This window comes from Carex rostrata, chromosome 9 (genome assembly GCF_964058835.1).
Source record: "Carex rostrata chromosome 9, lpCarRost1.2, whole genome shotgun sequence".
Lineage (NCBI taxonomy): Eukaryota > Viridiplantae > Streptophyta > Magnoliopsida > Poales > Cyperaceae > Carex > Carex rostrata.
In genome coordinates, this window is record NC_135926.1 from 7657741 (window position 1) to 7685415 (window position 27675).

A 27675-nucleotide genomic window follows, 5' to 3' on the forward strand; every position below is an offset into this window, starting at 1 on the left:
CTTCTGTTTCTATGCAGCCTTATGTGTAGAAGCATAAAATTAATTATAAGAGTACCCGTTTCAATATAAAAAATGCTTCAACCATTGAGACTCGCCACATATTTTCATTTTTTTCCTCTGTTACTGTGCGTTCCGACTTCTTTCTCCTTCTCCGATGCGCGTCATTTTTTTCTCTTTTTTCGTTCCATGCGCTCCCTTTTTCATTCTCTCCTTCTTCGCGAAAACAAAAACAAGGCGTCGAGATGGAGGCGGCGCCATGTGCTGTGCATCGACCTCCCTCCTCCTCCTCCGCCGGCTTTACTTTCTCACCGACTTTCAGTTTCCTTAAAACGGAAAGAGAGAGACCTCGATCTGCTGCTTGTTTTCTGCGATCGCCTCACCGACTTTCTCTCTGCTTAAGAAATCAATCTCATGCTTTCTAAGAAAGAGAAGGAGGCTGGGTCAAGGAGCTGTGTAAGAATTGTTAACAGAAAGGAGGTTTATTTAACTGAATTTGCTTCAGAAAATGACTATTTAAGGTTGAAGAGAGTGCGAGGTCGACATTTCTGTTTTGATGCAGCATTTCTCGACTCAACTGGTAAAGAGGAGGTTTATGCTACCACGTAAGATTTTTGTTCTTGGTATCTTGCTTCTTTTTCTTTCCGTTGTTTTAGAGTCAGCTTTTGTGGCAATCTATTATAAGAATACAAGTTATATTCAAGTGAAATTGAGGTGAAGTTGTGATAGACATATTGAAGCTCATGGGATTTACAGTACGAAGTTATGGGAATAAGGGTTAAAATTGGGTGCTCTTTATAGTTAAGTTGTTATCTATAATTAGTGAAATTAAGGTAAAAATGTTATTTTTGTTGAGAAATTTAAGTAAAATTAAGGGTTATTCGTGGAGTGGCGGAGAATTTTGCAGCTGAAATATTGTATGATGTTTTATTTAGGAATTTCTAGGGTCTTGCACCAGAAACATTTTTTTTTCTTTTTCTTATTATTCTTAATTCATTATAATGCAGGACAGTAGCACTGGTGGAGCGGGTGCTGCAGGGTCAAAATGGCACAGTATTCTGCTATGGGGCTACAGGAGCTGGGAAGACGTACACTATGCTGGGTATAACGGATAACCCTCGGGTGATGGTTCTTGCTATCAAGGACCTCTTTGTGAAGATACGCCAACGCAGTCTCGACGAAGCCCACTCCGTCAGTCTCTCTTATTTGGAGGTGTATAATGAGACTGTCAGGGATTTATTGTCACCTGGCCGGCCTCTGGTACTTCGTGAGGATAAACAGGTAAGTTGGAACTTGGCACCATTTGATTATGCTTTCTTGACTGGTACATTATGCTACAAAACCTAACCTGCTTTCCAGGTACATTTTGTTAGCTATATGTTGTTTAACTGGTATATTCCTTGTTGTATATTCTGGAATCTGTGACTACTTATATACTGTTAAAAGAAGCATAGAAAATAGACAAACTTAGAATTACAATGTCGTGTCTGCAAATGGCTTGATCTTTTGGGGTTACTTGCATAATTAGAAGGAGATTCAACAAGTAGACATGTATAGTTATTTCTTCAGGGTGTTTATGCAAACTTGTTTTTTATTATTTCAGGGAATTGTTGCAGCTGGTCTCACTCAATATAGGGCGTTCTTGACTGATGAGGTTATTTATTATCCTAGCTTGTTGCTCTATTCAAAATATCTTAGAAAATCTTATAAAGATAGTGCATAGTGTAGTTTGTCTAACTAAACACCGCATCTGAAACAGGTGATTAGGTTGCTTCAGCAGGGCAACCAAAACCGTACCACCGAACCAACCCGAGTCAACGAGACCTCCTCACATTCTCATGCTACCTTATAGGTAATAATTACATGCATCTTACTGCCCCATATGAAATAAATGCCAGTACAACAATGATGCCATAATAATCTAATTTTTTTGGGAAATTTCATGTATACCCCTCAAAAACTCACAAATTTACCCAATTCAGTTGAGGATGGGGTGGTTTCTGAGTTACATGGAAAGAGTGTTACTACACCTTCAGCTTCTGTGGTGGCAACTGCTTGAAATTGTAAGTTTGTTTTTCATATACAACCGGCCCCAAAAGAATAAGAAAAAATATCTCATAACCCCCCTCATAAATGAGTCGTCCTCCTTTGAGATATCTCAAATTTTCAGTTTATCTAAAGTCGGGGCAACTTTATTTCTGTCTATTCGTAATGCATGGGGCCAGTATTATTTGTTCAGAGATTCGTGCAGAAAGTATTTAAACAGTTTGGATTTTTCACAGATCAACACAAAGTTGGAGATATCTCAGGAGATGTTAATTCCTCATAAATAGGGACTGTTTTGCCAATTAATTCCTTTAAACGTACCAGCATTCAGTCTGATTTCTCACATATTATGCGGTTAACTTGTGAGGTGTTGCTTAGGTAGTATTAGAATGAGAAAAAGGACAAAGGATTTTTTTCTCTTTATATTTGGTATTATGGTTTTTTGCTATGGTGCATTGAAAAGTGCCTGATAATTTTACACTTTCATGTACACGAGATAAGATATATTTAATTTTTTTAATTTTGTTTTTATAGGTTCCGCTGATCAAATCCTGCCCCCATGGGTTGAATAAAGTGGTTGATGCATTGCAACAAAAATTCACAAGCATTTTCAAGACACAACTGAGAAACAAAGTGTGTGAAACTTCAAGTTCATTGATAAATTGATTAAAAGTATTCAGTTTTATATTCATATGCTGACATAAATGCAGTCTTTTTCACTCATTTGGAGTTATCGGTGATGTTTTTCTTGGGAAAATTGATTTTATAGGTTAAAAGGATGTGTCTTAGATGCCCTTGGATTACCTGCTGTTACTACTCCATGTATCTTGATTATACATCGATACTATACTTTTATTGACCACATTAAATTTTACAGGTGCTAACAAAAGTAGAAATACCACTACAGCAGGGGTCGAAATAGGCATAAAAGAAAGGGTGCTCATCTCCATGGGTTTTTTTTTTTGCATTCCTAATGGATATTTTTTCTTGTTTTGTTTATTCAGGTGATTTGTGAAACAAATGTGAACTAATATATGGAGTGGAATGAGAAAAGAAAGAAATTGGAGAATTAGCAAAGGCAATGGAATGTTGTCCATTGCAAGCTGACACAGCAACATTAGAGAGGCTATCTCGAAAGTGTTGAAAATGAGGATATTAGTGTGTTGCTTTTACACTGACAACAAATCTTGGGATTATGTGGGGTTTACATACCCGCTATTTAAGGATTATGATAGCTTTTAAAAAAAATTTAGGAAATATTTTATATTTACAATCAAATATGTGTATTCAAAATAGATGTAAGTCTGCGGCCATTTAAATGCAAAAAAAAAGATCTTATGAACGTTTATAAGATCTCTCGTGATTTATTTGTAATGGGGTACAATTATCGATTTATGAGATTATAATTAGTTGAGACTATAATTACTGTGATTTGATAATATCAGTTCCCACTGCAACGTGGGCACTTGACTAGTAATTCTAAAAGATTCTACGCTACCAGAGATGATATGAATTCCAAAACAAGGGGGTTAAGATGGCTAAATGGTAAGGGCTAAGATTCCATCTAGATATATTTAAATCCAACTCTTCACACAGCTACCCCCTTAGAGTAGACTAATAAAAATCCGAAATTGGATTCATTGTAGTAACTTTTTTGTAATTTCGGGAAATGGGTATAATAATAGAAAGGTCCTCATTCTACTACATATCTCTTTACGGAGGGAAAAGTTATATCATTATTAATTTTTCATCATCTCACTAAAATGGAGACCATTTATGTTTTTAATTACGTTAGATCACAATTCGAATCGAATAATTATCAAAGCTGATATATTTGATCAAATAAATTTCTAAGTTTGAATGAATTTATATGCAATAATTTAAAAGCGTACTGTGTACATCATATTTTTCAATTTAAAAACTCATTGAGAAATACATTTACAAATGTGTGTAGTCGTCTTTTAAATCAACTTGAGATATATTTCAAAGTTAAATAATTACTTGAACTATCTGCTCTATATACTGTCATGTACGCTTGCATGTATTCATGTGCTAATTCAAAATACTTTATTTCATGCCATATTATACAAACAAATATAGTGAAAGCTAGAGCAGGGTTGAAATGTCTTCTCTTTTATGATCGTGCCTCACATTTTTGTTTTTATTTTCAAAGTTTAAACAGTGAATTTGATCCATTCAACATCAACATGTTTTTTTATATTAAAATACACTTGGATATCAAACTTTATATATTTTTTTAATTTATTTTATTATTTTTCAGATAGGTACAAAATTATTGTTTCAGAAGATTTTGTACATATCTAAATATTAGTAAAAAAAAATTTAGAAGACTATAAAATTTAGTTTGTAAGCATATTTTACTATAAAAATTATATTAAAAATAAAAATAAAGATGTGAGACATGATTGAGATATAAAAAACACGAGATATTTTAACCTTTCTCACAGTGGGGAAATACATTTACATGAGTCTATTTATATTATTAATAAATTAATCAATTGAAATGTTATTTAATCCTATAATTATCAAAACCAACAGACATAATCTGATATTACGATAAATTCATAAATTCGTATATTTATTTGACTGAAATAATTAAGATCCGTCATATATTACGCATTATTATTATTTTTTATTAGATGCATTCACGTACTTTACGTGCATATATTTGTGTTGTTAATTGATAACGGCCAATTTATATTCAAATACAAACCAAAACTAACATATATGCCCTAATTATTGAACCTGATAATTGTCTTCCAAATTTAATCTCCGGTTATAGTTCTCAATTCTTAACTACTTTTTATCAAGACTATCTTCTAGAAGATTACTAGTGCATTTAAAGTCTAGCGTGCAAATTTTTAAATCCAACATATTAAGTTTTTAAATCTAGCATACCAAGAAGAAAAAAAGATAAAAATGTTTGTAGTTTTAGATTTACAAATTTTCTCACATATCATTGGAAAAATAAATGAGATTAATGGAAGAAAAAAAAAAGAGTGGGCAAAAGTTTTTAAAAAGTTTAAAGTACAGTCTTTAAACCTAGCATATCAAATTTTTATGCATAACATATCAAGAAGAAGAAAAAACAGTGACACGAATATAACTCAAAAATGTTCATCATGAATTTAATTTAAAAGAGAAAATCGAATGAAAGACGTTCGTAGTTTTAAATTCACAAAATTTATCGCAGATCAACAAAAAAAATAAACAAGATTGATCAGAGGAAAAAAAAAAGACGTTCAAAGTGCAGTCTTTATACATAGCATATCAAGTTGTTGTACCTAATATATGAAGTCTTTAAATCTAGCATATCAAGTTTTTGTACATAACATATTAAGGAAAAAAAAAACATCAATACAAATATAACTCAAATATATATTATCATGGATCTAATTTGTAAAAGAAAATAGAGTAGAAGACGTTCGTATTTTTAGATTCGTAAAATTTCTCACAAATTATTAAACAAATAAACGAGATTGATCGGAGGAAATATAAAAGAGTGAGTGCAAGTTTTGAAAATTTTCAAAGTGTAATTTAACATAATATATGAGATCTTTAAATCTAGAACATGAAGTCTTTAAACCTAACATATAAATTTCTTATACATAGCATATTAAGAATAAGAGAAAATAATGACACAGGTATAACTCATAAGTATTTCATTATGGATCTCATTTGAAAAAGAAAATTGAGTTTAAATTCGTAAAATTTCTCACAAATCGTCTATTAAAAAATTAGATGTAATTAATCTGAGGAAAAAAAAATGAAAGCAAATGAAATGATTTTTTTAGTTTGGAGGGAATTGGGGGATGGAAGTGTGGGGCCAAACCTTGTCTTCCAATTATTTTCATGTATGAAAGAGTTATATTTATGTGCTAATTGAAAAAAATGTCAAATATTATGCAAAAAAAGGATATCTGATGGAATGAATTTACAACATGTATCTATTCTTAGTTTTATTATTTTGAAGCCCTGTTTTAAGTTCTATAACTCCAAAATCGATGGATATACTCCAAATATTATGAAAATTTAAAATTATCATTTATAGCTACATTTAAAGTTTAAAATTAAACAATTCCCCAGACCAACGTATACTGAAAATATTGTCAGTGCTAGCACATGAATTTTATGTTCTAATTCAAAGAGATAAATTTTGTTGCAGACATTTTAAACATGTCAGATTTGACACGGATTAGGTCACGAATGTCGAATCGGAATTAGGTACATTGGTCCTATACATCAGTTAGGTTTGATGTAAAGTTCCATCACTCAGAAAATCAGGTACATCTGTCCTATGCCATTTCCCATACGCGATTCACTAAAATCAGGTACATCGGACCTATGCCATTTCTGATTTCCCATACGCCCTATGAAACATGCCCCGTTGTTTCTGATTTGGTCCCACAAAATAATAGCCGTTTGCGAACCGAGATGTACACAGTTCATACAACCGGTCTGTATATAAACCAAACCGCGCAATTATTAAGAGCTGGGTCGCCGCCAAGTCTTGTACCCGCTTTCGTGCCACGTCAGCCACACGGACCCGGTCCAGACGTTGACACAACTCGATAAAAATCATATCATTTGCTCCTTCGACCTCTCTCTCTCTCACACATCCCCCCTCCTCTGAGCTTATCTCGTCTCTCTGATCGAGCAAAATCCCGATAAATCAAATAAAAATAGAACGTTGAAAATTTGAGGAGACGACCTCGCAAGAACGAGAAAGAGAAGGGATAGAGAAAATCTCAGAGAGCAATTGAAGAAAAAAGGCCCGGTTGAGTCAATTAATCGCAGTGAATCTATAACTTTTTCACTTAAATGGATTCGGATCTGTGGATCTCCCGCCTTGCGGCTGCGAAGAGACACTACGCCGCCCAGCTTCATAATAACTCTTTTCAATCTTCTGGTAATTTATTTCTATTTTGTATTAATTTTGTGTTTTGTATTATGAATTTTGTATCTTGGGATTGATTTTTGAAATTGGTGATAGATCGGGTTGGAATTGATGAGTTCGAGATGGAGGACGAGATCCGACCTGAATTACCATGCCCGTACTGCTATGAAGACCATGACGTCACATCGCTTTGTGCCCATCTCGAGGAGGAGCACCCCTTTGAATCGAGAGCTGCGGTGAGATGCACTCCTTCTCCGTGCATATTTTTTGACTCAATGAAAATATAGAAAATCTGGAAAGTTATCAGCAAGTAAGCCATAAATACCCCCCCAATTTGAGACCAATCTTTGTTTTGAAATGAAATGTTGCACACACTGTCTTGCTTTGGTTTTGAGGATCCAGCATTGGGTATCCAATGGTGATAGAATGTCTAGAAGAGAAACTCCTGCAAGGTTATAATAGAGTATCCATAACATATTCAATAATTACTTGGAAATTACTGTTTCGGACTTTTGGGTACTATTGCAATACCTGTTGGATTAAAGGTCTGCAGTTTATGTCCATTAAAGCATGATATAGTTCATGAGAAAGATTTTGTTTATATTTTTTGCTGCTGGCCCTTTTTTTATTAATTATCGCTTTTATTCTTTGGTGTTTGCTAAAGATCTTATTGGAATACATGTAGACTTGGCTCTTGTAAAGTTGGCTGCCCGTTAACTGAAATGTGTTTATTATTATGCTTCAGGCCTGTCCAGTATGCTCTGACAAGATAAATAGAGATATGTTGAACCATCTCACTATGCAACATGGCCACTTGTTCAAGGTACATCAATAATATTTTTTCACGAGTTTGCTAGGTTGCCGCGCACACAGACACACACAGATGCAGGGACACAGACACACACACAAACACAAATATATTTTCTTTCTCTGAGAAAAGATAGGCAAATTGCCTCTCTTAAGTTCACTTATTTACATTTTTTATCATATTTGCAACAAATAATAATATATAAATAAAATAAGAATCAAAATAAATTTTGGCAAGGACACAATTCTTTCCTACACTTCTGTTATTTCTTTTGATTCAAATCCTATTTGAACCTCCTATTGTCTGTGAAAGTTTGCATGTTCCTTTTGTTCCAACTCCTCCAGTCACAGATTGACTAAAGTGTTCTCGTACTTTGAATCTCTTAGTCCTTCTTTAATATATTAATTAAGCTACACAATACCATTCGCTTGTACCAAAATAGCGTTGATTATATAGCGAGATGCTTACCCTTCACATTCTATCATTTTACCAACTTCCTTCAACAGAATTTTGTTCGAGAAGTTACGTGAGTTTGAATGAAAGCAAGTGAAAATTTTATTTTTGAAGGACATTTGGTCTTCTAGGGGTGCTTCTTTTTATTTTGAACATTCCCTGCCATGAAATTATACAGGTTTTTAGCATATCAATCCCGATGTGCTTCTCACCCAAGTCGGATTTGTGTTCATTTTGAAGAGTTACCTGACTAACACTCTGAAATGTACTAGATTGTGCCAGTTCAAATTGTAATTATTTCAGTTAAAAGCAGTGAGGGTGCTTTCTTAGTGATGCTTAAATTGGCAAGTACCACAGGTGAGAGGAGAGTTTCATATTTGACTCATTGCACGAACCAATTCAAATGAAGGTTAAGGTTTAACTTTGGCCAACAAAGTAGTCAAGTCTTGTGAGAGTACTGACACTAAGTTTCCTTGACCATAGTTTAGTAGCTAGCGAAATACAAATTCCAAGCAGACAAAGAAGACTACTCTGGTAACAGAAATCAGTTGTAAAAAAAGAAAATCAACCAAGCTCTGTAACAAAAATAGCAAGAAGTGGTTCTGGACAAGAAACTTGGTTCCTACAGGAATTTAATACCAGTCACAGTATGGTCTGGATGGTTTTTGTTCCCACCTTAATCAAGGATTATAATTTTCTCTTTATGTCATAAGAACTCAACCAATAAAAAAAGAAGCTAAGAAGGCAGCATCAACAATAAAAGAAAAGAGGAAGGTCTGGTTTTGGTCCCCTGAACTACACGCAGTTTTACCAGGACAAGAACCTTCTTGTTTTTCTTCTTCTTAGAATTGGGTTTTAATTAGCTCCATAGCCATTGTTGTTCAATATTACCTTTTGCATCAGTTGACACTCAAATATTCTGTGACATTTATTGAGAGATGTCACATCTCATGTCAAAAAGTTGGTCACCACAACACTGATTTTTGTCTTTCTAAATTAGTCACTAAACTTCCCATTTGTTCCAATTGGATCACTTTTTTGCCTTTCCCTTCAAAAGAGTCAGTTGATTCATAATGTGGAGCTTGTTAACGTGGATTATCTTTTTGCTAACACAAAGCTTGTTTGCAAATGTGGATGTACATTTTTGCAACGTAGATAGTGATGTCGGGATTCCATGAGGTTTTTTTCTTTCAAATGGAGAGATGATGAAGTGACATTTTTCAAAAATTGAGTGGTAAAAAGGGGATGAATCAAAGTTCAACTACGACTAGCTTGTAACTGCAACTAAATCTTAGTAACCCCCCAAGAAGTTCATTTTATTAAATTTCCCAGAAGTGTCAGATGAGTATCACTAGATGCTGATTGACAGAAGAACTCAATGAAATCAATAACAAAAGTTTAGGGTGCTAATTGAGTTGTATACATTTTGGTTTTCTCAAAATACAAAGGATAGTAATAATAGTTCACTCTAGTAAGTCAGCATGTACAGTATCAATTAGGAGGGAATATCCTAAAACTCGTCATATTTTTTATATATTAACAGAACCGACGGAGGCTACGGCGTTTTGTTATCCCAAGCAGCCAGGCGATATCCTTACTGGGTCGAGATTTGCGAGAGGCACATCTACAGGTACTATTAGGTACTGGTGGTTTCAGCCGATCAAACAATCAGAATAGCAGCCAGAACAACGCACCTGTGAACATTGCATCAGATCCTCTTCTCTCTTCGTTGGTTCTGAATTTCCCCCCACCAGGGGATACTGATGATGGTTCAAAATCTTCTTCTACCCTTGGCATCGATGAATCTTTTGCAACTAAAGATGTGCCAACTCATACTTTGAAGTCAAGGTACTACTATTTGTTTTTTTTTTTTTTAATTTCTGTCCTTTATGGTATCTTGTCAGTTAGCCTTGGAGCAGAGATGAGATCAGTGGTCTTGGCACTACTGCAAAATTCGATATTTGGTATGTTTATGCCTAACTTGTCGATGGTCCCTGGTTGACTGAGATTTTATGGTAATAAATTTGGGAATTTCTTGTTATTATTTGCCAAATAGATGGAGCCTGTAGTACACAGTTTCTTGAGTTATTATTTATTTGAGTTTTACACATTTTTGTGAATATTAATTATGTAATTGTTCTATACTTTCCAGCTTTGATTCATCACTGTCATACGAGGAGAGAGAACATAGAAGGAAGCAGGCCAGTGTCAGGGCCACATTTGTGCAGGATCTACTTCTCTCGACACTTTTGTATGACTAGCTTGTGGTTTTTGGTCTTTCCAGAGCCATATACGCTTGAAACAGGCAAAATTTAGGAGGGGGGATTATTCTTCATGTGTCGAATTCTTCTTGTCCAATTAAAATAGTTCGAGTTGATTTGGCAATATGCATGTTGTTGTAACTTTTATGGGATATAATATTTTGGGCCTTTGGGAACTGTAACAGATGCTTTATACGCACCCTGGTTATTTAAGTCCTTTAGAGATGCTCACTTTGCTTAATAAGTTGTAACTAAAATCTAAAAAAGGTGAATTGTGATCAATCAAAGGAACATTTAGTTTAGACAAAGGTGCCAGGGCAGGTGGCAGATATATCAGATAGGATACCTGTTGACAGCTTGATAATACAATGATTTGAATAAAAAGTAAATGAAATGATAGAAGTACATTCATAGAAAGCCACGATTATTATCAAAACATACAAGAAATTTTAATATAAATGTAGTGAGGAATTACTATAAATGCGTGAGATTGAACGGAATAATAGAGGCATTCATAAATGCTTTTCAGAAAAATCTTGTGTGGGTTTAGTTGTGAACTTTTATTCAGATCAGGAAGCATCTCCATTGAAATATGCAAATACTTATGCTCCATGGGGTAAAATGAGCATTATATATCATACTCGGTATATAAATACATGCACTTCCCCTGTAAAGGGGGCCGGTACACTAGATTGCTGCAAATAATTGAAAGACAGTAGTCTGTAGCTCTAAATTCTGACTTGCTGTTGATTGTTGTTCTGGTAGCTTTGTGAAGTCTTTGTTTGTTGTTGTGTGGAACTTAGCCGGTAGGTTATGGAATCTATATCCTCCAAGATAACAGAATATTTTTATTTAGATTGGAATCATCCGATCAGAATTTTGACTAATCTGGTCCGAGGTGGAATGCTCAGGTACCTTAGGAGATACGAATTCGTAAGGTTATGTGATTTGGTAATGTCATTTTGTGATTTATTTTAAGACATGATACTGCGATTACATTACGAGTTGGTACCAGTTTTCCTTCTGCTCTAGTTTCAATATGAATGAAACTAGTGGGTTATCCTACTATTTTATGTTTAAAACAAAAAATTCCTAGTTTAAGTTAGAATGTTGTTCTCAGAATTAGTTGTCAAACCACTGGTCCTAGGACGCAAGTAATACAATTTTGACATTTAACACGTACTAATTAGTATTTTTCGACGCATTCCAAAGCGCTTCCTTCACTCTTTTCGTCCAAAGCGAAAAAAGCGAAAAAAGCGAAAAAGCGATGATTAATGAATCCTAGCCGCCCCTTCCTCCATTCCGTCCCGCCAACTCCTCCATTTCCAACACAGCAGTATCCTCTCCTTTCTCTCGTTTCTACTTTTTTAAACAAAGAGGAGAATGGGAGAGAGGAGAGGGAGCTGAGTTGACCAAAATCGAGAGCGGTATTCCCGGAGTTCAGAGCGTAGTCTACTCCTATCTCAACCGAAACATGACGGTGAATAGATTTGACCGTCGAAGCAAGGCAGTTTTCAGACAAAAGCAGATCCGATCGTGAAGAGAAATGGAGAATGAGGTAATAGAGTAATAAATGAGTTTAGATCTAAAAATGAAGATTATTTGACTCGTTGTAAATATTTTTATCAATGAAATCGTTAGAAGGCCTTTAAAACCACTTAATTTTTTACATTTAAAAACACTTAACTTCAAAAAAAAAAAAAACACGTACTGATCCACCATGACTGACTCATAACTAATGTGAGCAATATACATGGATCATTCAGATCACTGTTGGAACTAAATTTGAAATGTTTCACCCACAATTGAGGATCAGATGTTAGATAAATTCTTACGAGTGGTAAAATGTATGAATTTGCCCGTTCAAACTGTTGGGAATTTGAGTAGGATCAAGGGTTTCAATTAATAAATTTCTAACCGAATCAAGATCCACCTATAAAATTAAATTCAAAATAAATATTACTACTAGTTTGATGAAGCAGGGCAGCGGAAGCACTTCTCAGCTCTAGAAGAAACTCTTCCGTAATCTTCCTTCACCTTGTGTGTCCGATATACACGTCAATAGCAATTGTGTCTCTATCTGCATCCACACGAACAAGTTGAAAACCACCGTGAATTGATATACTAGCACCAACTTATGGCTCCATTTTATCTACCCTTTTATCTTCTTCTCATGGTTTATGGAAATTAGGGTTTTTACATGTATTCATATCATTTATATTAAACCCAAACTGCACTGTGCATATAAGTATATAGTTCGCAACCTTTTAGTCATAACCTTTCATTCAGCCGCAACTTTTCAGAATTAACTAAATATAAAGAGAGAATGGTTTAACCCTTATCTAATTTTAGAAATTCATATATAATTCGGCCTAAATAATTGCCCCGTAAGACACTTCTAACACAAATAGGGAACTTCTCTATTCATCCATACAAATTTAACATCTGATAGACTGATACCCTAACAGGAGGATATTATCTCCCTGATAGCCTCTATCAGGTTTTCAAACAAATATTTTAGAAATTCTCAGACTCGCATTTCATTTTATCCAAATTTTGAGGTAGCACTCTTTTTTACAAATCCACAGAAAATTCTGATTCTTGAAACTTTATCATGAAACACAAATATAATAAAATTCACATTTCTTAAATTACAAGTTTTGAAATTTCAATATTAAGTTTACCATTTTTAGAATTTTACTTATCATAATGTTGATCAAAATATAAATTGCAATCTCGAGAATTGTTCAATGAAATATTTGTTTATTTCAGTTCAATTTTTTTATAGATAAATTTTCATACAATAATGAACTTTTGAATATTGGAATTTGAATTCACAAAATTTGATTTTTTTTGTATTTTGTTTAATGAAGTTTTGAATTCCCACACTTCAAAATATTTATTTTTCATTTTTGCTTTTCTCTGGAAGCATTTATTCTTTTGCATTTGTTTTCAAAAGTACAATTTTAACGTGCTATTATTTTAAGACAGTTGTTTTAATTGAACATTTTTTTATTAAAAAAGAGGCATAAAGCCCATATCATTCCTGAAATGGCTAAATACAACTCTATCAAGCGACAGCTCCAATGCTAGAAAAAAAAACTAAAGATAGTGTTTCCCTTGTCTAAAAAAAACCCTACATATCTAAAGCAAATTTGCCTCATCAACACACGCCTCAAACTAGTTACTGACCATATCTAAACGGGCAAGTATCCTCTCCAATATGTGTAAAAGAGACCTTCACTTTTTTCGGTTTGAGATTTACTCCCAGCCACTTTAAAATTCGGGCTAGCCCACGGACAATATTATTTGGGCTTTGAGATTTGTGCAAAGCTAAAAGAACGGTCCGAATTCACTAATTCTAAAAGATTCACTTTTACGGTACTGGGGAGGATGTGGATTCATATCTAAACTGCACCTCTAACTGAAAGCATTTTTTTTTTTTTTTTTTTAAGTAAAGGTTAGAGGTCAAGTCACCCAACTATTTAATATCTTTGTTATTAAAACAAATGATTTCTCTCATCCGGATTTCGAACTCATAATCTCTCACATAGAGACCATATGTCTTTGCCACTAAATCAAAGACTAGTTCTCCAGACATGTTTTATTTGAACATAATGTTTCGGACAACTTAGGTTTCACTGCTTGAACATAATTCACAAGTTCAGATGGATTACGAGGATCCTACCTGATTAGATACCAGCAGACTTCCCCTCCTGTTTTTAAAATTTTCTTTTATTTATTTATTTATGAACACTCAAATCTTTGCATTCTGATATCATTAATTAAATGAATCTTTCCTGTTTTTCCAGATAGTGCGGTGCATAACACCACCCGTCTCATTCACAACTGAAACATCCTGTATCAAAGAAGAGAAACAAAAGGATGCCAAAGGAAGATCTCAATCACAGCTCCGACGACTTCATTGACTTAAAAGTCTTAAACCGGACTTCCGTGTTCGCCTTTCTCAATTTTTGTGGCACAAAAAATGAGCAAGAGAAAAGTGAATCCTTTTTTCAGTCCACTCACATCAATGACTATTATTTTTCTACCCTGACCCAATCCGAAACACACAACAAACAACAGCAAAAAGCACTATTCCAACAGGCCACCTAATTTACACGCCACATTCAAAACAAATTCTACAGAAGCTTCAACGATTGTTTGTTCAAGCAATCCTGAAACTTCATGAGGTTGAATCAGACTGACAATACCATTACAGTAAGAGTAGAACCTCCTCTCCTAACCAACAAATGGGGATGGGATAGCATTTTTTGGAATTTCATTTCAGTTGCTATAAGTTTTGGAATTTCTTTTTTGTTCGTTTGAAACCTGTAGGCACTTGTATTAAACAAAGGAAAGTACAGATACTGGTAATGATTACAGTAAGCTAGCTGACTAAGAGAAGAGTAAGCATGGCAGCTAAAAAACCAAAGCACAAAAACTGGAAAATTATTCTTTAGCAACAGCTAGAAAAAAAATGAAATTCCAAAGTTCTGGAATTACAGTTTAATTGATTTTATAGTTTATAAATTATCCCCCATGAAATTTGATTTTTACAAATTTAGCTTAGTTTAATTTTTCCAACTTTGGAATTTCATTTTTTTTCTTAAGTTTCAGATTTGGAATTTTTGTTTCAATTACACTTTCAGATTCAAATTCTTTAACACTCAAGTTATTTAAAAAATTTCCTTCAGATATTCTACAAATCATAACCAAAAAATATTAGCACATAGATCTTTTCAAGAAAAATTGAGAAAACAATAAAAATAATAACGGAAATTTACATTAATTATAATTATAATATTGAGGCAAAAGAAAAATGCAAATCTATTCACTATCTTTTAAAATAAATCAGAAAAACTGAAACAATGAAAGATGCACAGGGCTCATTACAAGAACTAATTTTACATCTCTATCAAAACAATTGTCAAAAAATAAAGCTAATTTATAAACTGCAGTGCATTACAAATAATATATAAAAAAAAACACTGTACAAACAAACCTGATCTGATCCTCTCGCAAAATCTTTTTCTGCAAAACCTAGAAATAAGTATTTGTAATATAGTTAATACCTGAAACTAGTATTTGTTTCATTTCACTCATAAATTTATATCTAATGAATTAAGGGAAATATCTACAACCATGACAACTAACGACAAATTTTGTCAAAATCAAAAGGTGATTTTATGTGTGTTCCTCATCATTTGAATGTGTTCCATCAAATGTGGAGCAACTTGAAAATCATATGGTTCCTGTTACAATATGGCCAAACAAAACATGAAAAAACCCAAAAACAATGGTTTGTTCCAGAAGTATAACATTGAGATTTTAAACCAAAATAGACAATATTGCCCTCCCATAGTTTCAGGCAAAGATGTTATGGATCATAATACATAGCCTACTAGCAAAAGAGGACAAAGAATCAGAAAAGTGACTGTAGTTCTTACCTCAAGTTGAGTTACTGGTTATGTGTCTTCTTGCCGCCATCTGTCTTCGTGACATTTTCTGTCTTCTTGCCAGTAAGAATACGGGAAATTTGGAGACCCCGACTGAAGGCTTCGTTGAAGAGAATCCTGGTCTGCATCTCGGGTATTCCAGGCAACCATGTCAACACAGCCAGTGGAGCAAAAACTACCAAACCAAGCAGGATATCATAAAACCGTGCAAAAGAACGCAAAGTATCCCACATGGATGTATGAACCAGGATTCGCTTAAACACCAGAAGTATGGATATGATACCCCAGCCGGTCGGGAAGAACGCCACCATGCTTGTAAATAGATCCACAAACTTGAAATTGGTGAACTCCAGGAGGGCCACAACAGCTGCTATGACCAAGATTACAGTGATGGCTTGTACCATACGGTAGTAAATGTGCTTCTTAGCTGCATACTTGTTTCTGGCATGAGACACTATCACAAACAACACCACAGCTGCCACAATGCATATCCACGACAACAAGTACACCAAGATACTCCTATTGTTGCTCGCAATGTGAAGTTGGTACACGATCCCAAACTGGAAGAAAAAGTACCGCAAATCAAGAATTATTTCGATCACCTTCCCCCATAGCCCAGTATTACGCAAGTGGTCAGTCTCTTCTTCCCACCACACTTCCCAGCTCTGCTCTGCCTTCACAGATATTCCGCCCTGGAACCAGATCCAATTCATAAATTCTTCAAAATCATTGTAAGTCTTCAGCCAGTCAAACCCAGATGGGTTGAAAATGAACGGCGAAAGAATCCAAGACACAACTAGAAACCAACTGGATATTGTCAGTGCAATGTAAACAAATGAATTTTTCGCGATTCCACTGTAGGATGCATAAATGATCAGGATCAACCCAATTTCTATACCCTTGATGAAGTGGCTGCGTGCATATAGCCGGTAATTATCAGCAAAGCTCTTGTGTTGCACCACAAAGCCGCGGCCAGTGGCACGGTATTTAGCGCCCCCATGAAGTATAGTTCGGCCATAGTAGTGTGCCTTGGTGCCCATGGAAAAGGAGTAGAACATCGAGGCAAGTTGGAGTTGCATTTTAATGAAGTCCCAGATTGCATTCAGAAACCCAAACTCAAGCGAGTTTTCAATAATCATGGGCAAGGCGGTGAAAATCCCTAGCTGAATAATAAACTGCTGGTTTAAAACTGTCACAAGGGCTGAATTGGTAGAGCTATCAGCATCTTTCCTGATGGAGCTCTCTAGTCCGCTTAGAGCTAGATATAACCGCCCCCAGACAAAGGCGTACACACACCATACAACTATCATGGTGTTGAAATAGAATCCAACAGTTGTGTAGAAGAAGGAGAGCATGCGAAAGAAGTCCAGCCTGTGACCCAACCGGTACACATCCCGGCTTAGTGTTTGCTCACCATTACCACTCGAAACTTTGGCCTCAAACATGGATACCTGGTTCAGACCTACATCACGCCCTTTACCAACCTGAATATACTCATGGTGTGTCACATTACCCCCACGCAGGGTACAGTTGAACCCTGCAAAGATATCCTCACTGATGTTGATAGTCTTTGAAGCTTTGCTGATTCCACCACGGGTTATAAACCACAACCGATCAAACACATCAGGGTGACCATAGTGCATTCTGATCTTCAACGGATTGGCCAAAACCCGCTGGCCCAGGGTTACAAAGCTCATTTCCTGTGCTGACATGAACCAGGCAAGGGACGAAACTGAACCTGTAAAAACGTGCTCACGAACCCCCAATAAAGTCGGCTTTCGCGTCCCATAGCGGCGGTTGTACTCTTCTAGAAGATTCCGAAGCTTAAGAGCCTCTTCGAAGTAGCTATCCTGGTTCATATCTATAGTCTGAACAGCATCACCCCTGGTGAATATCATGGCATGATTTTGATTCTCTGGCTTGCCTTCTCCAAGCACCAGCTTACCTGGGAGCTTGATCCGGTAAATTTCAACCTCCTTTTCCAGCTTCTGATCATACTTGACAAGCACCGAAAAGTATTCTGTCTCACTCCCAGCTCCTTTGTTCACCTCATCTACATATGCCACACGCAAAGCCTCATTGTTTTTCATCAAATACAGTATATCATCTGCGCGTGCGTCCTTCTTTGCCTTCTGGGACCCGTAAAGCTGACAAGCAACAACATATGTAAATTTCATGAGTGCGGTGCCAGACTCATGCCCCTTGAACAGCGCACTCACATCACTGTTCACTCGGCTTAGAGTCCCTGATGAAGCTGGTGACTGACCTATGCTGTTCCTGCCATGGCCACGGGAACTGCCATCCTGCCGCCTTGAACTGACTGACCCGAGTTCACGCCCATCCCTTATATCCATCTCATTGGCAGAGTCAAGAAAGGTAAGCATCTCCAGAGCCTTGTAGTAGTACATCATGCCTCGCACTGTACGGGATAGTGTCTGTCCCCTGTATGAGGCCCAGAGTCGCAGCTCTGGCAGCCCCTTGCCCGAGATCTCATCCTTTGCTATCCCTTGCCTTTTCATGCGCTCAAGGAAATTCGTCCATTCATCCGCATAAATCTTTTGTAAATAGAATAGTGTAGAGACCCCGTCTTCATTCTCAGAATGGAGCTGATCCTTCTTGTACATCACCTCCTCTTCATAATAAGGGGTTAGCACACTGAAAGCCATCATCTTCTCAACCTGCGGGGCCCGTGGCATGTTCATGAAAAGAGAGTTGGAGAAGAAGGTTATGCGCCGCCTGGCATCAATGTTTTTTGGAACATTACTCATGGAGTCCCTTGAGGTTAGGATAGTTTCCAGCCGCTTAACTTGCCGGTAGAACACGGCATTTTCTTCTCCAGGCAACTCCACCACATGTTCAAAGAAAAGCCGGCCCTCAGACGGTCTGGACGGTGCAAGCCCTGCCTGCTTTAGTTGATCCCTGGTCTTCTTCTCTGATGGGAAATCACGTATCAAGATATCGTACAAGTTCTGCATTTGGGTCACAACCTTTGTAAGGTCCTTTTTGGTGCTTGTAAGTTCTTTCAGAAGAACTTTCAGACTGTTGTGGATTTTGGGCAGCTCTGGCATGTTGTACTCCACTGTGAATTTTTCAGCCTTCATTGAATCCTCGAAATCAATAAATAGCTGAGACAGTATGGAATGCTCTTCAGTCTGTTCCTTCACAATAGTCAACAAGAGGTGCTTTGCACTGTAGTACGCCTCAATAACAGCACAACGACGGTACTCATTTTTGCAAATCTTTCTCCAAAGGCGTCGGTCAGGGCCCTTCAACTCCTTGGCTCGAGAGAGTGCTAGTGACAGCTCATTGCACAGGAGGATGCACGGCCACCGCACCACCCCAACATTCCACACATCAGGAGGTAATTCGAGGAGCAAGACTTCATGGTCGCTTAAGATATCTTCTTCACGGAATGTCGTGATTATCTTGTTCCATATTAGGGCAAACCGTCGGGCCTCCAACTAGCAAAAGTTAGTTCAAACAGATTCAGCAAATGTAGATTATACAATCAGGTATGACTAATAAAACATCAACAACCAAACTGGTACATAGAGCGTAAAGTTTTTATCTAGTTTCATATTAAGACAAACAAGCAGGCCTCCCCTTGTAACTTCAAACAGTATCAGAGGGAGATACAATCTATGGGGAAATCATAAGGCAGGAGTGATGCGATATCAACATCTGAACTGGTACATAGAGGGTAAACTCTTTATAATGTCCTAAAAAAAATACCAACAGAAGACATACTACAATGTCTTTATTAAGGTTAAATCCACCAACTAAATCAGGCTTGTTCAGCATGTGATTTAAACCATAAAAAAAGGCATACTATGCGGTGCATTTTGTAACATGAGCCACAGAAGACAAATTGTATATTGCTTATCATTCAAGTAATTGCAGATACAGGTACATATATGTGTATGGAAAACTCATTTTGGTAACTGATTGTTGTTTCGTTAGGTTCTACCAAAGGACACTTAAGTAAACTTTTGGTTTAATAATTGTTACATGTCACAGAGAGAGAACCTTTTTTTCAATTGTATATATCTAAAAAAAATAATTACTTCCAAACCTTGATTGTGAATATAACAAGTGATTTCTCTAATAATCTAATAGAGAATAAAATCTAACTTTAATACTCTCATGCCATAGACAATATTTAGATACTCCCTGCTATGACATATTCAACTATAAGGGGAAAAAAGGCCCTTTATGGATAACCTTAAAACCTTCATTATAACCACAGATAAACAGAGATACACAGAATAGTTTAACTAACCTGGTTGGCCTCTATTTTGCGGTACGGCCGGCCAAGCCCATAGCGTAGCTTAAGGCGTTGCCAGAAGTTATGGAACTTGACTCTCATCGTGCCATGCTCCTGGAAAAGCTGCTCCTCTGGCATAAGGTTAAACTGCATCGCACTTGCAAAAAACTGGAATCGCAACCTCAGCTGACGTGTGTCCCTTATCTCCCCCAGGTGAGAAAATAACCCCACCAATCCACCCGTAAATGACGAGAAAATTGCATACCAGATCTGAATATCCATGAGATATATAAGTATTACTGGTAGCCACAACAGCACGACCGCAAATCGGTTGCTTCTCCCAAAAAACTCGTGCCAAGTGTAATCTACATTTTTTAAATGGTACATGGCTTTGGTCGGGGCAACCATTGGCCGGATTTGGAGGAAGTAGCTGAAAGTAAATTTTACAGCCAAGAGACCAATCCAGAATAAAGAGTACTTCACATTGTCGATTGTGCCTTCCCTCAAGCCACGCCCCACAAATGAACGGCTCTGAAACCACCATGTCAGACCATAAAGTATCTTCCAGTTTGATTTCTCTAAGAAATTGCGAACCCAGGGGATTATGAATAAGGCGATGGCAAGTGCTTCAGGGAGCAGATAGACAACAGATGCATAGAGAAATGTGGTGACCCGCTTGTTCGCGGCACTAGACCACCTCTTGTCCCGGTCCTTCTGGTTCCAAATCTGCACATACAAAATCGAGAAAACCAGGGTCCAGCCAGCAGACACAATGCTCTTTAAAGCCATCCTAATCACCAGAAAAGGCCGCTCTCGAGAAATGAGGCCGTACTGGGTCCCAGCATCCAAGAGGGACTGGAAAAACCGCAGCCCGGCCCAAGTGATGAATCCAGTCAAACAGGTTACCTGTGTGTCCCGCACCTGTAGATTCTTCCAGGGAAGGGTCTGCCCATGCCATGCAACTATAATTGCCACTTGAAGGTACAGAATCAGCATGACCCATAACCGATCAAAGCTCCGATAAATGTTTAAAAATGACCGTTGCTCCACAAAACCAGTTTTACCAACTTTACCCTTGTGAAAAAACCCACGGGACAGATCTAGTGGCCACCCAAGCCGCTTAAAAACATCACTAGACCAGAAATACTCGTTTATATCATCGTAGTTCCGCCACTTGGAGTGTGGCTTAGTGCCTTTATTGCTTGATTCAGCCTCGGCCTTTACAACCTCATAGATCGGTATTACCACATTATGAAGGAAGGCATTCTCACCTGAGAAAGCCGGTCTTGCCGGCTGGCCAGTGTATTCGTCAGTGTAGCCATCCACTAGGCGGTTGAGATCCCTGGCCATGTGGTGAAAAATGTAACATAGACACTCTGGCATGAACCTCAGATTGGCGGCCTCACCCCAGATGAGGAGGTACAGCGCCGAGTAGAGGAGATCCCGTCTCGGGTCCCGATCAGTGGGCCAGAGATTGGGAGTAACACCTAAATAAGCACACCAGGAGCAGTAATTCTTCAAAAGCTTCTTGCGAAGCTTGCGGGCCACAGCTGACTCGAGGGAATCTATCTGGTCAGGCTGGGGTAAGCGCATCTGGTAATTTGCCAGAAGCAGGAGGATGTGCTCCCTCTGGTTTCTGACGTTGTCACGCTGGAATCCAAAGAAAGCGCTGAGCCAGTCAAGGAGGTCGGAATAGCGGTCCCAGGCGACGTCGGACGGCACAGGGAGGTCGCCGACGGTAAGTAGGGCAGCGGTGGCGGCCCGTACCTCGGCGAATCGGAGGGAGGGGTGGTCAGACAGGATGTCATTGATGGGAATGATATTGTACGGGGCGGGACCCGCCGAAGGAGGCGGGGCCGTCGGCGGTCGCGAGTGGTGACTCATCTGGGCATTTGAGTGGCTGATTAGAGAAGAGAGTAGAGCAGACGGGGAGTGGTGAGCCGGAGTTTGGGTTCCGGATCAGAGAAAGAGAGAGAAAGAGAGGGCTTTGCTGGATTTGAAATGGGGAGGAGCTGGAAGGGGTCCAGGGGGGAAGAAGCGGCAGTCGAAAAGGGCAGAAAATACCGAGATTTTGGAAGAATATAATAAAAGCATATATTAATGCATTAATTAATATAAATCCATTATTATGATTATTAATGCAATGAATAAGAAATTTCAAAGACGTGTTACATTTTCCTAATTTTAACAATGTTACCTTATTTCCATTACACTTCTTTTTATGACATTTTCAAAGACGTGTTACCTGATTTCGTTATTTTGATACATTTTTTGTGGAGTAAGCCGCTCGGAAAATGTTACCAGATGGGAAAATTAAATATACCGTCCAAATCAGTAAAGACTAAAGAAACAAAAAGGAACCTGATTAGGCAGATCGGAGGAAAGATAAATTCTAATATCAGTCCGCTCAGTGGTATACTGGTATTAAATTATCAACTTGCATTAAAGTTTTTTGAATGACCCTTGAAGTTTTGTATTTTACATAAATGGTAAATGCTTAATGTATGTTATCTGATTTAATGCATTGAGAAAATTTTGTTAACTACTTTTACATATGAGATTTGCATGTCGTTACAATGCCCATAAACTAATTTTTGTAAGAATCTCTCTTATATTTTTTACAGTTTCCTAATTGATGTGAACAATACGAAGTCTGTCAAATACAACATGCAGTTAAAATAACATTTTTCAAACAAAAGATTGCTACAATAGGCACAAATTTAATTAAATATATCATTGTACTAATAATTAAGCAGACGTGCATTTAAGTAAGAGCTATGGACAGTGGTCAAACTGTAGGATACGTGCATCATACCGTGAGATACGTGAGTTTTGCTCCTATCCGACATGCATGTTTTAATTAAATAAGGGGCGCGGCCCATTCCCTTCTATTTAGGCCCAGAAATTTTATGTATATGCTTCAATTATCTTCGGCTCAAAGGTTTTCTTATTAAATTTGCTTCAGCGTGATTCGATCTCCCGTTACTTTGTTGAATGACAAAAGGCTTTGCCACTGAACTACATGACTTTTTGTGATAAATGTTAGTATCTATCATATATAATATATACTTGAGGTTAATCCTTAGTTTTTTGTACAAATATGTTCAAGTTATGATTATTATTAATCTAAATATAATAATTAAATAATAAAAATAATATATATAATAGACGTATCGTATCTTAGATTTTTTAAAATTACCGTATCGCCGTATCCGTATCGTATCCGTATCCATGCAACATAGAGTAAGAGTTATCCGGGTTTATGTCCAATTCGGATAACTAACGTTGATATTATAGAATCTTATGGGGGCTTCGATGTAATTTACGCAGAGAAAATTTGAATCGGGAGGAGACAATTTGCGCGTTTCCGTTTTCTTCGTCTGACAATTAACCCTTGGGTTCAGATCGGATCCGTAAATTACTTCGATAGACCTGGGGCATAAACAAGTTTGTACACCTAAACCATATTATTCGTTCATAATCGAAGTTCGTAAACATAATTTCATTAATAATACTAAAGATATTACACAAATAATAAAAATAATAAAAAATCTTTTCCGCTTGTTCCTAACCATTAACATTAATTAATTTACCATAGCAAGAGTGAGAATTAATCTTTATCTTGCAGAAAATCAGATAGTGAATCTTGACAATTATCTCACAATGCAAAAAAACTTACTCTTTTGTGCATTTTAATGAGCGGTAAAAATATCGTTACAGGAATGTTTTTAGAATATGAAACTGTTGCAAATATACTTGCATTTTGATTTGATCTATACATGTTTGCAGATAAAATATTAACTTATCATTTATTTTTTTTAGATTTTAGGATATGATATTCTAATAGCGCGAGCCCGCGTTTTTCTGAGGAGAGACATATTTAAATTTTTAGAATAACATATAAAAAATATTGAAGTGTACAAAAATACTTTCATAAAAAAGTATCACAAAAAGAATTCCATTTATCTCACTGTCCGTTTACTTTGCTGCCTACTATTTTTATGTATAGTTATTTTTCTCATTATTGTATGATTTTTATCATAATATAAATAATAACAAATTTTAATTAGATTATATCGCACTTTTATATTCTCGTCAAAAATAAAAACATCCCAAAAAGATGGTCTGCCACACACAAAGTTCAATCTGTGACAGGTGAAAACAGAGTGGATACGAAGCGAATAGTGGTAAACCCATATTCATGGTTTTCTTTTCTTTTCTTTTTTCATTTTCCGAATACAAATACAGAGCGGATATCAAACAGATACATATATGGATCCGGATCAGATCGGATATTAATTAAAATAATATAAAAAATATTAAAATTTAAAATATTTATTCAATTATAATAGTGAATAACATAAATTTTTCATAATATATATTAAAATATATGGTATATATCTACTAATCGGATACGGATAATTGAAATGTAAAATTATATAAGTATCGTTATTCACGCGGATATACGAATATCAGATATCCACATTTAAATTTTCGAATATGAATAAAATACAAATCGGATATTATCCATACCGTTTTGACCCCTACTCTGTGACCTTAATTCCTCTTTTATCTGCAGTGCATTATTATTTTGCGAGCAGCAGCGGTAGGGGTGCAAACGGGTTGGATATTATCCGACCGTATCCGCATCCATATCCGAAAATTAGATACGGATATCCGATATCCGAACATCTGTGCGGATACGGATACGGATATGATTTTGAATTTTAATTATCCGTATCCGAATAGTAGATATATACTATATAGTTTATCATAAATTATGAAAATATTTATGTATATATCTACGGATATCCGCTATCCAATCCGTATCTGTAAGTATCCGTCTAATATCCAATCTGTATCCGTATCCGAAAATTAAAAGCGAATACGGATATGGTTTCACCACTATCCGATCCGTATCTGATCCGTTTGCACCCCTACTGCAGCGGCCAATATGTCTCTTGCTTTTATCCTCTCCGTGTACCTGTTTATTCCCTTTTTGGCGTTAGTCAATAGTCAAGGTTGGAGGGACCGTTTAGAAAAAAGCAAAGTCGGAGAAACCGTTGAGTCTTACCCATGAAGCATCCTAGAAAAAAAAAATCCAAGAGGAAAATTTGTGTTATATGCACCATAAATTTTTACTTGTATGTTTGCAAATTTTCACTAGCTGCCAAAAATTTAAGATCTGGTCGTGGAACGAAGTTTTTAAATTTTCTAAATATTTTTACCTTCTCCTCCGATTATAGTTTAGCAAATGATATTTAACAACGATGTTTATAACCAACTCAAATCAGTAATTAATTTCTATTACTAGCAAATTAATGGAATAACCACATGAGTCTCTTTTTGAGGTCTCACAAGAGCTTTTATATATCAAATATATATAATGTAATCCCTTATTAGGAAATCTTTGACGGTTCCATTCAATTTTCAATTTCAATGACTTGATACTAAATAAATTTGAAAAATTATAAATTTTGTATATAAACACACAACTAATGAAGCAGATCAATTTCAACGATTCACCGTTTAAAGTCATACTGATAGGTTTTGGAATTAGTAGTATATGAGCTAAAATGACACTAATAACATACTAACCGGATTCAGTATATTGTAACGATAGAATAAAGACATCATGAACAAATTATAAGAATATATTGTAAACCACAGTTAAATAATGAATGAAATTCACTGTAGATGTCCAGATGTTGAATCTTATGAAAAGAAAAAATAATTCAGATGAGCTGTGTCAATTGTACTCTTTTATTCAATTTGTATCATATTTCGGCTCTGATCTACAACTGGGACTATTTAGTTTCGAGATTGGTAAAAAATTACAAATATAATACTTTTTTATATGTTTACTTGAAAATTTTGTCTTTGAACTAGTAGCAAAGGTATAAATTTTTCACATGAAAGGTCATAGATTCAAAATTCACAAAGTAATTTTTTTTTTGTAATATACACATGGATTTGAAAGTCTGTTAAGTGGCTTGACCTCTAACTCATAATTTTAAAAAGAAAAAATATGTTTACTCAATTCGTATCATATTTGATAAAATAAGATTGGATAAAAATTATTGTTAACTTAACGGGTTAAATTATGAAAAACATTTATATCCAACCGTTTCGTATCCGTTGACACCCCAGGGGCAACACTACAAATTACTAGAAATTAATAAGTTGAAACATTGCTAATATTAATCTTTTTTACTTTTCTTTGTGATTTTTATTGATAGTGTCTGTTTGTTCTTTTTATTTTATTCTAAATAATGTAGTATTTAAAATCCGAGGTAATTGTCTTTTAAAGACGAGCCAAGGAAAAAAAGAGTATGAAAATGATTTTTTTTTTATTTCAATTAAACTGGTAAACGATTTATTAAATTAATAGAAATACATCATTTAAATATCTTGCCATTTATATAAAATAATTAATGTAAAAAAGAAATATCTCTGCAATGATAGTGTGTCCTTATCACTAGTGGAATAATATATACTTTTTCAACTCAATATGCTCATGGCCATTTAAGCATTTTTTGCCTTTAAAAATTTCACTCATGACCATATATATATATATATATATATATATATATATATATATATATATATATTTAGCAATTTACTTCCTATTCTTCTGTACTTATCTATTATAACAAGAATAAAATATTGAATAAACAAATTAACTTTGCATAGTAATAATAAATATATATTAGATAATGTTTTTCATGTGAGAGGTGCTATGTTAGAAATTTGGACGGCTTGACATTCAATCTCTTCTAAAAAATGACATACATTAATATGTAAAACTAAATTTTAGTCTTAAATAGGAGTTTCAATGGTACCTTTTTATTCGTTTATTCGGTCCGTACTGTATTCGATAAGATGGGTACGAGTAAGAATTTTTTTTCGTAAGCTTATCGGGTATGGATATGGGTAAAGATTTTTTTTTTTGTTATCTAAACGGGTAGGGTATGGGTAAAGTCTATTCCGTACCCATTATCCGATCGGGTAATTATAAAAAAAATTCTATATATTATATATATTAATGAGCAATGAAATTAATTCTCCAACTATTATTGATAGTTGTGTTAAAGACATAAATAAATTTCAGCAAATCTCAAAGTCTTTAAAACATGCATATATATTTATAAAATGAATGTGTGTTTTAATGTATTATAATAGCATTATTCATTATTTGCCCGCTATCGTTTTATTATCCGACAACTATAATGGATAAAAATAGAATATAAATAAAATAATTTGTAACGAATAAGAATAGAGTACAAATAAAGACAACTTAATAATAGATACAAATATAAAAATAATTACATCCAACCTTTACCGTTGACACCCCTAGCCATAAACATTGGGTCAACATGTTACTTACATTATGGGTTGTCAGAATTAACACGATACCACATGGACAATTTAAGAACTCCTAGTTATTTAACATAAAATAATTAGGTGAT

General features: G+C 35.6%; 3 protein-coding genes and 1 non-coding gene across 5 annotated transcripts; 2 read left to right on the forward strand and 2 right to left on the reverse strand.

Annotated features, from left to right (window-relative positions):
* Positions 1-216: 216 nt before the first annotated feature.
* LOC144559016 (kinesin-like protein KIN-8A) lies at positions 217-3394 on the forward strand. 2 transcript variants are annotated; one of them, XM_078307919.1, is made up of 8 exons: positions 217-602; positions 1005-1278; positions 1601-1651; positions 1757-1849; positions 1980-2060; positions 2578-2715; positions 2813-2920; positions 3048-3394. In XM_078307919.1, the coding sequence occupies exons 1-4, from the start codon at positions 412-414 to the stop codon at positions 1847-1849; spliced, it is 609 nt and encodes a 202-aa protein (XP_078164045.1). In that variant the 5' UTR covers positions 217-411; the 3' UTR covers positions 1980-2060; positions 2578-2715; positions 2813-2920; positions 3048-3394. The 2 variants fall into 2 exon arrangements, with proteins under 2 accessions (XP_078164045.1, XP_078164046.1); XM_078307920.1 differs by lacking the exon at positions 2813-2920 and having other exon boundaries at positions 2578-2676.
* Positions 3395-6559: 3165 nt separating this feature from the next.
* Positions 6560-10714, forward strand: LOC144559017 (protein DEHYDRATION-INDUCED 19-like). Its single transcript, XM_078307921.1, has 5 exons — positions 6560-6973; positions 7058-7197; positions 7707-7784; positions 9766-10070; positions 10375-10714. The coding sequence occupies exons 1-5, from the start codon at positions 6886-6888 to the stop codon at positions 10481-10483; spliced, it is 720 nt and encodes a 239-aa protein (XP_078164047.1). The 5' UTR covers positions 6560-6885; the 3' UTR covers positions 10484-10714.
* Positions 10715-15306: 4592 nt separating this feature from the next.
* On the reverse strand, positions 15307-22522 carry LOC144558951 (callose synthase 12-like). The gene is made up of 3 exons (XM_078307827.1): positions 20222-22522; positions 15934-19403; positions 15307-15526 (listed from the first exon to the last, which is right to left on the reverse strand). Exons 1-2 carry the CDS (start codon positions 22088-22090, stop codon positions 15945-15947), a joined length of 5328 nt encoding a protein of 1775 aa, XP_078163953.1. The 5' UTR covers positions 22091-22522; the 3' UTR covers positions 15307-15526; positions 15934-15944.
* Positions 18285-18364, reverse strand: LOC144560041 (small nucleolar RNA J33). The gene has a single exon (XR_013513306.1). It is a non-coding gene; the product is annotated as a small nucleolar RNA J33 (small nucleolar RNA).
* Positions 22523-27675: the final 5153 nt, after the last annotated feature.

What these genes read in the sequence shown, in the direction of transcription:
- LOC144559016 (XM_078307919.1), top strand. Translation starts at nt 412, where the DNA reads ATGCTTTCTAAGAAAGAGAAGGAGGCTGGGTCAAGGAGCTGTGTAAGA. An exon ending in GAGGAGGTTTATGCTACCAC is followed by an intron (nt 603 to 1,004) that starts GTAAGATTTTTG and finishes ATTATAATGCAG; the next exon opens with GACAGTAGCACTGGTGGAGC. An exon ending in TACTTCGTGAGGATAAACAG is followed by an intron (nt 1,279 to 1,600) that starts GTAAGTTGGAAC and finishes TTATTATTTCAG; the next exon opens with GGAATTGTTGCAGCTGGTCT.
- LOC144559017 (XM_078307921.1), top strand. Translation starts at nt 6,886, where the DNA reads ATGGATTCGGATCTGTGGATCTCCCGCCTTGCGGCTGCGAAGAGACAC. An exon ending in CCTTTGAATCGAGAGCTGCG is followed by an intron (nt 7,198 to 7,706) that starts GTGAGATGCACT and finishes ATTATGCTTCAG; the next exon opens with GCCTGTCCAGTATGCTCTGA. An exon ending in ACTCATACTTTGAAGTCAAG is followed by an intron (nt 10,071 to 10,374) that starts GTACTACTATTT and finishes TATACTTTCCAG; the next exon opens with CTTTGATTCATCACTGTCAT.
- LOC144558951 (XM_078307827.1), bottom strand. Translation starts at nt 22,090, where the DNA reads ATGAGTCACCACTCGCGACCGCCGACGGCCCCGCCTCCTTCGGCGGGT. An exon ending in GCAAAATAGAGGCCAACCAG is followed by an intron (nt 19,404 to 20,221) that starts GTTAGTTAAACT and finishes AACTTTTGCTAG; the next exon opens with TTGGAGGCCCGACGGTTTGC.